Below are 13,378 nucleotides of genomic sequence, written 5' to 3'. Positions count from 1 at the left end.
TACTTCATTTAAATCATGACATTAGCACACCACAACTCTAAAAAGCAGAAAGAAATACCAAAACGCTTCTTGTGGCAACTGGAAGGTATGAAAATGGATCACACGTTTGATTCGTGACCATAATTGTTTTATTTTTGATACGTAAAACAATGAAATGTATGTGACGCTCAGGACCGGCATCATTGTTGTGATTAGAGCTCCCAAGCCTGACTGATCAATATCGCATTTGAATCCTGAGAAAGGGGGAAGAGACATACCAAGCCTTGACTTAAATTAAATGCAAATAGCGCTGCCGTAATCAACGCGCATTTATCGGACGTGCCGCTGAAACCAAATTACACAAAATACTTTATGATACGCGTTAGTAAACGATCATGATAAATGCAACCCCATTTGTTTATTCATGCAAAATGCCAGAAGCATAATCAGAGAGATATGCAAACACTCCCCACTTAAAGGGACGTTAACTATCGACGCGGGAGGGGTGTGGGAGGAGAAAGACGGAAAAGGGTAATTTCCTATCGCGGATCTGCATAACGGCGCGCGAGAGCGAGGCGTATCTGCCTAATGGTCATTAGCGGAGCTTATTTACCTGAACGCTCTGGGTGTCACGGGCCTGATGAGAGAAGAGCAGGTCTTGCTGGAGTCTTTGGATATTCGCGTCCCGACGTGACAACTGCAGATCGGGTTTTCCCATTCCAAACGTGGACGCATGGCGTAGAAGAAGGAATGGAGGGCGTGAGATGTTTTTGAGAGAAAAGAGAGAGAGGTGGAGTGAGAGAGAATCACTTCAGAAACATGCACTTACATATCGCCAGTGCCAATGTCAACCAATGAGCAATTAGGCAGACAAAAAGTTATTGATCGGTTATCGAGGGTCTTTTTTCACGGACTAACTAGGCTGATTGAGTATGTGTAGTGGCTGGAGATGCAGTAAGGGAAAAGAGAAAGTGGGGTGAGGGTTCGGAGAGGCAACTCCCCCTTTCTATATTCGGGCCTGGAGCACTGAAGAAGGGTCTGGGCATTTAGCCTCATATTGATCTGGATGCTAAATACCTCCCTAATATATGCACTGAATCTATAGACAACACAACTGTCGATATACTACACTGTCTAATGTGTGTGCAAAACTACAATTACTTACGGTATGGAAAGGGAAGCATGAAAAACTATGTGGAAACAAAAACCAAAGCTAGAGAAGTAGAGAGGTCTTTTTTTAACTATTATAAACCTATAACTCACTTAATGGCAAGAGATGCAGCCATTGAACATAGTTGAAACACCAGCAAATTTTAAACAGGCAGTACCTTGCTCATATGGACAACTGACTGATGTATAAGTAAAATTTGTGTTTTTCTGTAATTATGCATAGCCCTTTTTATTAAGTAAAGACATTTTAAAAATCTGATAAAAGGGCTGCAAGATATATCAAAATTATTGCAGATATGCATATTGCAGTACTGCAGTATAGTCAAAGTTTTAGGCCTATCAAATTGTATAGCAAAGACTGGCCAGACAGTGTTTGTATTTACATGAACGAAATGTTGTCAATCCGAAGGTTATGACAATACGGTTTACATGAACCCTAAACATTGCAATCTGATTAAAATGTTCGTTTACATGTACACTCTACATAATGCAAACCAAACGTCTGTGCACGCGCACACCCAGGGTTGCCAGATTTGGGTATCAAAACCATCCCAATGGACATTCAAAACTATCACAAAAGCATCCTAAAGACTATTCAGGTCCCAAATACCAATAACAAATCAACGAAATCCTTCCATTTTTAACCTGCAGAAAAAAATCTGATTTGCGGAAACAGTTTAAAGGTAGCCCAAATCTGAACTCTGACATAAAGAAGAGGACTTGGCAACGCTATGCACACCATCTCTAGTCGAGTTCACTCTTCATCTCTGTATAAATGTACAAAGTCAAAGTTGTGTTGGATAAAGTTGTTATTAACAAGTTTTCAGATATAGGCAAAGAAAACACAATTTTCGAAAGGAGCAATGCTATTATATTGCTTTATGTAATGTTATGAAAGACATAAACGCTGTAAAATGTACAGCACATGACCCCATTACCTTAAAGGGCCGCAAACCTAGTTGTTTTCCTAGGCTGGTATCCTCAGACTGTGTCTGTAAAGTTTCAGCTCAAAATAAACCATAGATCTTTCATTATATGATGTTGAACATGGCCATTTAGTTTTTGTGTTTGTCTCTTTAAATGCAAAGAAAGCTTCTGTTCCCTCCCCTTATGCAAAGTAGAGAGTAGAGCGCTTACACATGTGCTTTGGACTACATTAAACGCGTCTCTGGTAGAAGATTAAACTACTCGCTCATAGGCGGAGACTGTGAGCGGTTATGGTTGAGGCACTAGCAATGTGACATCACATTGACAGAGGATCCCCAACAGCCTGTTTTGCTATTTTCATGTGCAAAAGGCATTTTGCATCCGATTGAGAAAATTCTACGAACGCGTATACATGCATACTTTTCTCCTGATGATCGGTTTACAGATCGGACTACGATCAATACGATCGTCCTCAATCTTACTGATTAAGATGTTAGCATGGAGGCTTTTCAATCTGATTGAGCCATCAATACAATTCCAAGCAGATTATTTGGTTGCATGTAAACATACCTATTGTTGCTTTCTTTTTACAGAAAATGTATGATGTTAGACTTAACAGAGATTAGCACTGGGTGATATACAATAAACCAGTTGGAAATACACACACGGTACTAATACAAAAACAGCAGACCACGAGGAGTGGAATGGCATTGGAATGATCCGTTCATCGGGTGTTTACATAGCAAAACAATGGATAAGTACTGGAATGCAATAGAAAAATTGAAAATATGTTCTGTCCCTAAGCCTTGTTTATAGGCGATTTCTTCAGACCCATGCACGTTGCCACGGTTACGCGCCTGGCTCAAAGTTAACTTCCGGTCTGTGCTTGTTTATTAGTCTGGCTAGCGACTAAACTGACCTCTGGAACAACCTTGTGGAAAATAAAAATGTTTAGTTCCAAAAGATGAGGGGAGAAAGTGACCCTGGAACACAGTTGCGGATTTGGCAGCCAGGAAATAAAAGTATCTGTAGCTAACATTGTATACATTAATTTTACCCAGCTCAGTGTAATGGTTGAAACACTTAAGCTATGCTTTTAACTAGGTAATTTACTGGTTATTTATTGTGCTTGTTCTTAGAAATAATCTACTTGAGAAGATTTGTTATGGATTCTTTGCCGAAGTCTACCGGAAGTTAAAGCCGCTCTATGCAATTCAGCGTTTTTGTCAAACAGCGACCCCTAGAGTCGCTGGAGAATACTTGCAACTGTCGTAATTTCCCACTCTAGTACTCCAAAGACAATGACCAGTCTAATGTTTCACAATTTCATACAAATATTAGGCTACTGCATAGTATACTAAACTAAAGATGACAGTAATAGGATAATAAGAAGTTTATTCCAAGTGTAAAGTGCATATAATAATAAAATACCGCGTTTGCTAGCTTATAATGTTTTAACATGATTGCAGCTAAATCACAATTAAACATTACAAAATGCCATGACAAAGTTAATTGTGTACGTTGCATTATCTCATAACATTGTTCGTTATAATGTCACTATACATGATTATTGCTATTTATCATAATAGTTTGCAAATTGTGCATGTTTACACTATTTACAACCTCTAGGCTTATGCATGTCCTGATAATTATGTGAGATATTGACAACTGTTGTCATGATAATCGTATGACATACTACAAGCAAGCACAACAACATACAACATAGACCGCAAACAAGTTTACAAATGAGAGATTTACTTACTAGTCCATCAACAAGATCGCCAGATCAGCATCCCATCCAGTGCTGTCTTTTAGCTCACGCCAACGAGTAAAAACCTGACTGAGTGGGACTCTTGTCCGGTTCCTAACGCGATCAGATTCTCTTTTCCTTTTCCTACTCGCTTCCGAACGCGCTTTCTTAACTTTTAAATAGTTTAGCCTCACGTCTCAAATTCGCGCGTGTAGTTGTTGTTATGGGCTTAATCGACTTCATGCAGCGCTGCAAGAACCGAACACCGGATGACGTCAAAGTGCCGTCTTGGATCATTCTCGCGGTACTTTGACGTCATCCGGTGGTCGGTTCTTGCAGCGCCACACGAAGTCGAACAAGCCTAACGTGTGTGACGTCGTTGCCGTAAAGCAAGTCATGATTCACGCGAGATTTGTCAGGGGCGGTTCTCTCAAGCTTGCATTGCTGGTTTTGGTAGCGGCGTCCTCCCCGAGCTTCAACAGGAGGACGATTCGCCTTACTATGACTTTGTTTACCACCGAAATAACTTTAAAGCTGTTATATTAAGGTAAAATAACTGCATAGTGTGTCTTTAAGTTTGGGCCACAAAAGTTGTTGGTTGTTGCTGAATACATCTATACGTGTTTACAGCACAAGTTGCAGCATGCAGCAAAGAGCGGCGGGAGTCACGTGACGACAATCTGATTACTGACAGGATGAACAAAAAGCGCAAGAGAAAGTTGGTTAATAAAAGATTTCTTTGTTTAATATAAGCAAGTTTGTCATTGTATTATTTTGTTGTTGTGTTTTCATTTAAAAACTAATAGGGGCGGACAGGGATTTGACTAGTCCAAGACTGAAATAAATGTAAGAGCTGTCCAAACTGAAAACAACTACCATTGACATATCTTAAAATACATCAGTGCCCTTTGTTTTGCCTCAAAATGCACACATGTAATGTTTTTAGTAAGGCATGTTTGTTCAAACTAGTTATATTTCCTAATTAAAATAAGGGGATCCGTGCTGTAAAACCACCAGAATCCTAAAAAAATCTGCTATAGATTTTTGATTAAACCACCCAGCACTAGTTGTAATATAGTTATAATATACTTTACTATATTACCAGTGGTGTATAAAAACCTTACATAGTGAACTGTCTAGTTTTTATTACCTTAAAATAAGCAGTTTTAATCTACATACACGTGGGACCGCTTTCATGGAAGTCCCGTCATGATTCTACAGTACTGTAGTCCCAAATGGACAAACTGCTCTACAGAGTGTGTTTCGTCCCTACTTTGTCTCATGACATTTTTGTCCTATGACAGCTACCATAGTTTCTCATTGCGTTTCGAAATTGAGGTTGATTGCAATTCGCAATTTCACCACTAGGCACATTACACCTTTAAAGGCGGGGTGCATGATTTTTTTTAAAACGCTTTGGAAAACCAAAACACACTTGTAGCCCATCAGCTGTAAGGGGCGTGTCTACTTACCGACATCATTGCCTGGGTTGCTTATGTGTGAGGTGGGTCTTTCAAAAGAAGGTCCAGATTCTATTGGGGTAGGGGTGTGTTTGTTTAGGTGATTTCAAATGTCAACATTGTCTTTCAGAGATCATGCACCCCGCCTTTAAAGGGATAGTTCACCCAAAAATAAAAATTCTGTCATCATTTACTCACCTTCAAGTTGATCTTAATCTGTATGAGTTTCTTTATTTGTTTGAGTGACTGAAAGCACACAGTTGATGGTACCCATTGACTTCCATAATATTTATTTTTCCTACTATAAATGGGTAATGTGTGTTTACCATTGCTTAATAACAGAGTTAGAACAATACAAGGGTGAGTAAATTATGGCAGAATTTTCATTTTTAGTAAAATATTTCTTTAAACAAAATATTAAAGAATCCATCTGTACCTCCGTCTTCAACAACTCTGTTCCTCTGAGGGCTTTGAGATCAGTGGACATCTATAGAGAGAAAAAAACAATACATCTAGTCAAACTATGTGCTCATTTTATATACAGTATACAGATTATTGCAGCACATTTTATTCCTCACAGGAATTGCAGGAGAAACATCTAAGATCAAATTGACTTGAAACAGGCAACATGGGATAGTAAACATGGAAACACAGAGAACAAACTCAATTCAATTAAATAAAAGCTCTTCTCCTAAACTACATGTGATTGAAAAACATGTCTTAAAGATCCACTTTGATTTTCAGAAAGTGAAAGGGTTCTGGTGAGGATGACGACACCGATCTCTTCCTCCATCCTCGTACTGACCCCTTCCTCGGTAATGTCTCAGGAGAACAGTTAGTTAACACAGATTGCCTACAAACCTGCTCACAATGACAAGAATGGCCTCGGCCAGCTCCACTTCAACACAATCAATTATTTCCTCACCACCCATGGCCGAGAACATCCTTAAAGCTCACAATCTACACCAGAGAAGCACTCTATTAGGGGGGTAAGGAAAAGACATTAGAAACCGTGCTTTTCTTATTGGTGGGAAGAAAGAATAGATAAAAGAAAAGAAAGGGTTTGTGTTTTTTACAAGGCTGTGGTTTGTGCTTTTATGCATAGCTTCATATCTCTGAATCTATCCATCCGTGTGTTTTTGAAAATCAATGGCAATATTTCTAAAAAGAGAAAGATATGATAATAATGAAAGGAAGAGAAAATGTAAGCCTCAGAGGTGATTGCTCATTCAGAGCTGCTTCAAACAGAAGGACACCTAAAATATTCGGACTTTTCACGTCACTCCAGACTAAATCCCTAGCAACCACCATAGCAACACACCTCCACTTGGACGTGAAATGCATTGCAAGTTCCCCCCTGCCACCGGTGAAGGAAGGAGAGAATGAGGAAGGAGGGTGTAAGGGAGAGAAAAACAGCAGCATTACAGAATGAAGCATTATTAGGAGGAGAAAAAGAAATCAGGACTTTATTCATATCAATAGCGGCAAAATGAAAACGCTGGGTGAGGCACTGGAAAACATTAAATGCGGCTGTTTTGTTTTATTTGTTACATTCAACATGATTTCTGAATGCAAGGTATGCACTGTGTTCAATCTGGTGTAGCCAACTGCATCACATTTAAAAAGCCAATGAGGTGCTAAAGAAATTCATACCCTGCTGAAAATATAGTCAGTGTGGATAAAGGTCTCCAGCATGGGTTGTTTGTATGTCACTCCACCAGGCTTCTTAACTAGCAGGATAACTGGCTTCACCAGAATTTTTTTCCAAAAACCCCATTTTGCTGGTCTGCTTGCTACACAACAAGAAACTCTGAATGCTATATTTCACAACACACCTAGAAACAAATATGGCAGGGGCTTAAAAAGCACTTTTTCTGTTTTATATTAATTATACTACGGATAATTTTCTAATAAGATAATTACAAAATATCTGAATTTAAACAAAAGTAAAAATACATATCATCATCATGTTGGCATTGTGAGTGCTGACACATAATGATAAAACAGTTAATCTCAGAACCCAAATAGAATACCCCAAAATAATAATTATGTCATTATTTACTCACCCTCAGGTTTTTCCAAACCTGTATAATCGTCTTTTTTTTCTACTGAACATAAAGGAGGATATTTTTTATCCAATCAACAGTGTTGGGGAAGCTACTTTGAAACGTCTCGGTTACGTATGTAACCCTCGTTCCCTGAAGGAAGGGAACGGAGACGTCACGTCGTGACCGACGAATTGGGAACCGCTCCGCGGGTGACCTATCTACTTCGAGAAACTATAAAAACGCCAATGAACTTGGCATGCAGGTATTTGCATAATGCCGGCGCCGCCCCGCCAGGTGCGTATATAAGCCGCAGGTGCACAATACCAAATTAGCTATATTATTGCTGAGAAGCCGAGCAACAGTGCCCGGCCTGAAAAACAGCAATGGAACAGCAAACTGTGGCGACGGGACGTGACGTCTCCGTTCCCTTCCTTCAGGGAACGAGGGTTACATACGTAACCGAGACGTTCCCTTTCAGTCGGTCACTACGACGTCACGTCGTGACCGACGAATTGGGAATCCCTACCAAAACGCCACTGCAGCTGAACCCTTCCAGTGTCTGTAAAAGCCCTTCGCCCTCCACATAGGGGGCGGAACCTAAGGCGAAATGCAGAAGGCCGGTCACTACCTGTTCCTTAACCCACGATAGTGAAGCAGCGAACTGGGGAAGCGTCTAAACTGAGCGGAGCTAGAACACTGCGGAAGCCATCCCCTAAGAAGGTTGAATGGATGACATAAAAATATGAAACAACCGATAGGTTGCTCATAAAAAGTCTCTGAACAAAACATAGTATGCAGAGAGATGCAGAGCAGGCTCTGCTAAGGAAAACGTGGAGGATTAGTACCCCACGGAGTATACACACAAATGAACCCCACGTAGGGGACAAATGTGGACGCCTAGCCTACACAGGTTTACAGAGAATACATCAGTGATAGGTTGACAGCGGATGCTCCGCAACACCAGCTATCAGGGCGGTGGAGGAGAGGCAAAAACAGTTTTTGAGACGTTTTTGCCCCGATGGCCTTCCATATTGGTGCAAATGTGCAGCACCAAAATAGAGGCTCCAAGCCGACACACGAGCCGACCCTCGGCATTCTTAACTAGTTAGTAGAAAGAACCCGAGTGGAAACCGGTTCGACACGAACACTATAGAATCTTGTGAACGTATTAGGTGACGCCCAGCCTGCAGCTCTACAAATATCTGTTAGCGAGGAACCGCGAGCCAGTGCCCAAGATGATGCCACACTGCGTGTAGAGTGAGCACGTAAATTAAATGGACAAGGCACATTCTGCTTTTGATATGCAAGGGCTATAGTATCCACAATTCAATGGGACATCCTCTGCTTGGTGACAGCTTTTCCTTTCTGCTGACCACCGTAACAAACAAAGAGCTGATCTGAGGTCCTAAAACTTTGCGTCCTGTCTATATACACACGTAGTGCACGAACAGGGCATAACAAAGCCATGGCTGGGTCTGCCTCCTCCAAAGGCAGCGCTTGGAGGTTCACCACTTGATCTCTGAAAGGAGTGGTGGGAACTTTGGGCACAAAGCCGGGCCGGGGTCTCAGTGTTACGCTGGATGCAGCCGGCCCAAACTGAAGGCACGATTCATCGACCGAAAATGCATGAATATCCCCTATCCTCTTAACAGAAGCCAAAGCAAGGAGAGTTAATGTTTTCATAGTAAGAAATTTAACACTCACACTATGCAGAGGCTCAAATGGGGCTTCCTGGAGTGATTTCAGCACCAAGGACAGGTCCCACGGAGGAATAGAGGGAGGACGCGAAGGATTCAGTCTTCGAGCGCCTCTAAGAAATCTAATGACCAGGTCGTGCTGACCCACTGTTCTATCGTTTACGGGTGAATGGTAAGCTGATATCGCAGCGATATCGACCTTAATAGTGGATGGTGACAGCCTATTCTCCAAACGACGCTGGAGATATAAAAGCACAACACTAATCGGGCATTCTCGGGGGTTTTCACTTTGGGAAGAACACCAGTCGACAAACAGGTTCCATTTAAGCGCGTAAGCCTGTCTCGTAGACGGCGCTCGCGCAGCAGCAATAGTGTTAGATACCTCTTGCGGTAAATCACTCATATCCTCCGTGCCCCGTCCAGAGACCACACATGGAGGTTCCACAGGTCGGGGCGCGGGTGCCATAATGTGCCCTCTTGTTGAGAAAGAAGGTCCTTCCTCAGGGGAATCTTCCACGGAGGGGCTGTCGCGAGGAGAGAGAGTTCTGGAAACCAACTCCTGGTTGTCCAATACGGTGCCACCAACAGCACGCTCTCCTCGTCCTCCCGGATTTTGCATAGGGTTTGCGCAATGAGGCTCACCGGAGGGAACGCGTATTTGCGCATGTTTCGCGGCCAGCTGTGTGCCAATGCATCCACGCCGAGCGAGTCGTCGGCTAGTGAATAGAACAGGCGACAATGGGTCGTCTCTGGGGAAGCAAACAGATCTATCTGAGCTTTGCCGAAACGTCTCCAAATCTGCTGAACCGCAATGGGGTGGAGCCGCCATTCGCCGGGACGCGCAGCCCGAGAGAGCGCATCCGCCTCTACATTGAGCGTGCCCGGGATGTAAATGGCACGAAGAGACCTCAAATTCTTCTGATTCCAAGTGAGGAGATGACGGGCGAGATGCGACAGGTGACGCGAGCGTAAACCGCCTTGACGATTGATGTACGCCACGGTCGCAGTGTTGTCTGTGCGAACTAATACATCTTTGCCCTGTAACTCGTTGCTGAAACGGACGAGCGCAAGATATACAGCCCACATTTCTCGGCAATTTATGTGCCAATGCAGCTGGGGTGCCGTCCAGACCCCCGAAGCCGCAAGCCCATCGTGCGTGGCCCCCCACCCCGTGTCCGAAGCATCTGTGCATACTATTGCATGCCTGGAGACCTGTCTCAGAGGCACACCGGCTCGGAGAAACGCACGGTCTGACCACGGAGTGAAAGTGCGACGACACGCAGGTGTAATGATAACACGGTGAATGCCGCGCAGCCACGCTCTCCTCGGGACTCGATCGTGAAGCCAATGCTGAAGCGGTCGCATATGAAGCAGTCCGAGCGGAGTTACAGCTGCAGCTGCTGCCATATGCCCCAAAAGCTTCTGAAATTGTTTCAGCGGGACCGCGCTCTTGCTCTTGAATGTATTCAGGCAAGTCAGAATCGACTGTACACGCGCTTCTGTTAGACGAGCTGACAAATCGATCGAGTCCAGTTCCATCCCGAGAAAAGAGATTCTCTGCACGGGGCAAAGCTTGCTCTTTTCCCAGTTGACCCGAAGACCCAAACGAGCGAGGTGTTTTAGAGTTAAATCTCTGTGATCGCACAGCGTCTGACGTGTTTGAGCTATTATGAGCCAATCGTCTAAATACGCGAGAATGCGCACACCTTTCTCTCTCAGGGGTTTTAAAGCCCCCTCCACTACTTTGGTGAATACACGGGGAGACAGAGAGAGCCCGAATGGGAGGACTTTGTACTGGTATGCTCGTCCCTCGAACGCAAAGCGGAGAAACGGCCTGTGCCGGGGGAGAATCGATACGTGGAAGTACGCGTCCTTCAGGTCGATGGATGCGAACCAATCGTTTGGACGAATGCATGGAAATATGCGCTTGGGCGTCAGCATCTTGAACGGCATTCTGTGAAGTGCACGGTTCAGCGAACGCAGGTCCAGGATCGGTCGCAAGCCGCCGCTTTTCTTGGGTACAATAAAGTAAGGGCTGTAAAACCCCGACCTCATCTCGGCTGGAGGGACCGGCTCGATCGCGTCCTTCGCCAGTAGGACAGCGATCTCCGCACGGAGGACGTGCGCATCGGCAGCTCTCACCGCAGTGAAACGAACGCCGGAGAATTTGGGGGGACGCCGGGCAAATTGGATCGCGTAGCCGAGACGAATCGTGCGTAAAAGCCAACGCGACGGGCTGGGAAGCTGTTTCCACGCCCCCAGACACCGTGCGAGAGGGACTAAAGGCACGATCGGTGTACCCGCGGCGGGCGCAACGGAGGTGATCGCCGGTGTGTGCGTATTGGCCGCACCGACAGCAGTGTTGTGCATGATAACACTCACCTGAGTCCGCTGCTGGGTGGGTGAGTAAGGGAGGCTCTGCTGAAGACACCTCACGCCACTCGATGCACCCTCTGGCGAAGGGGGAGGAAGACGATGGGTTATGAGCCCGTGATTGTCTTCTCTCCCCTGAGAAGACAGAGAGCGCGGAGGGGTTATGAGCCCGTGCGTTGCTCTCGTACTCCTCTGATGAGTCAGAGAACGAGGGGGGGTTATGAGCCCGCTCGTGTCTCCGGCGCTCATCTGAAGACCTAGAGATGGAAGTGGAATTCGCTCTTTTTGTGGAATTGTGGGTGCCGACTGAAAAGTCGGCGGAACAGAAAATTGAAACAAAGGATTCCCCAACCGGCCCTCCTCCGGTGGGGGGAGTGGTGCTTTCACCATCTCCCGAAGAGCGATCCCCTCCATCTCTAGGTCGCCCGTCTCAGGGCCGCTTCGATTTTCTTTTTCCACCCTTTGAAGCGGGCTGAGCGGGCAGGGCGGGCTGCTGACGACCGGTTCCTCGCTTCTTAGAAGAGCCCCGGGGAGGAACGGAGGCGGCCGCCGCAGGACGCCCTCGGCGAGGAGCAGGCTGAGGTGCCGACGTGGACGGGGCAGGCGCAGGACGCTTCCGACGTGGCATGATCTGAGCGATGGCCTCAGTCTGCTTCTTGGCCGCGGAGAATTGCTGGGCAAATTGCTGGGCAAACTCCTCGACCGTCTCGCCGAACAGGCCGGTCTGGGAAACCGGAGCATTCAGGAGCCGGGTCTTATCAGCATCCTTCATGTCCGCCAGACACAGCCAGAGATGGCGTTCCTGGACTACCAGGGTAGACATCGCACGCCCGACGGCGCGTGCGGTGACCTTGGTCGCACGAAGCGCCAGATCCGTAGCCGCACGCAGTTCAGAGAACTCCGCCGAGTCGTGACCTCCCGCGTGCAGGTCCCTCAGAGCCTTAGCCTGGTGGACCTGCAGCAATGCCATGGCATGCAGGGCAGAGGCTGCCTCCCCACAAGCCTTGTAAGCAGCACCGGACAGCGCCGAAGACTGCTTACAGGCCCGCGAGGGGAGAGTAGGCTGGTCCCGCCAGGAGGAAGCGACACCGGCCGGACACAACTGCATCGCGACCGGCCGCTCCACTGACGGGATACCAGTGTACCCCTTGGCATCTCCACCCTCGAGAGAGGTGAGGGGTGAAGGCTGAAACGATCGGTTCCGGGCGGAAAACGGGGTTTTCCACGACCGCGTCAGCTCTTCATGCACCTCGGGGAAGAAAGGCACCGGGGGCGAGGACTGAGAAGCCCTGGCACCCCCGAAGAACCAATCATCGAGGCGGGACGGTTCAGGTGGGGGAGGTTTAGTCCACTCCAAGCCGACCGCCTCCGCCGCCCGAGCGAGCATGGCTGCCATCTCGGGGTCGAACACAGAAGCCGCAACCTGGCCCGAAGGCGGGAGCGGATCCGGATCGACGTCCGAGGCTGACAACCCCCCTTCCGATGTTACGGTGGACATCGCGTCAGGTGGAGGCTCGACAGAGCGCGAGGACACCGTAGAACACGGGCCGCTCGTCTCCATCGGGACCTCCGCTGGCAACGGATCAGGGCGCTGGGAGCTGCTGGACGAACCAGCAGACCGACCCAGCACCGTTATACGGAGATCATCCTTCGCAAGTCTGGTAGCTGCGCTCTTAGAAGCACCAGACTTGGAAGGCGGGCGCCGTTCCCGGAGAAACGACACCCGTCTCACCGCAAATCCGCCATAGTCATGCCCTCACAGATGGAGCATGAACTATCACGCAACGCTGCCTCTGCGTGCTGGAGCCCCAGACACGAAAGACAACGCTGGTGGCCATCCCGGGGGGCGATGAACACACCGCATCCAGAAACCGAACACGGACGGAAATCCATCTTTAAAAAGACGACCCCGACCGTGACACGAATGAGTGGCTGTCTTTAAAAAGACACAAAGCTCAAACGTGCTGCTCTTTT

The 13,378-nt window shown here is 46.5% G+C and overlaps 1 protein-coding gene across 1 annotated transcript in view; it reads right to left on the bottom strand.

Moving 5' to 3' along the window:
- Window positions 1–13,378, bottom strand: part of pmfbp1 (polyamine modulated factor 1 binding protein 1) — a 222,662-nt gene that overhangs the window by 108,204 nt on the left and 101,080 nt on the right. Inside the window, exons 3-4 of the mRNA XM_073813011.1 lie at window positions 5,723–5,773; window positions 593–676 (exon numbers count right to left, since the gene is read on the bottom strand). Coding sequence (XP_073669112.1) covers window positions 593–676; window positions 5,723–5,773 — 135 coding nt within the window. The remainder of the gene's footprint in view (window positions 1–592; window positions 677–5,722; window positions 5,774–13,378) is intronic.

Source organism: Paramisgurnus dabryanus, chromosome 2 (genome assembly GCF_030506205.2).
Source record: "Paramisgurnus dabryanus chromosome 2, PD_genome_1.1, whole genome shotgun sequence".
Classification (NCBI taxonomy): Eukaryota; Metazoa; Chordata; class Actinopteri; order Cypriniformes; family Cobitidae; genus Paramisgurnus; species Paramisgurnus dabryanus.
The sequence above is the reverse complement of the archived record's forward strand: the minus strand, read 5'-3'. Positions and strand labels throughout refer to the sequence as shown.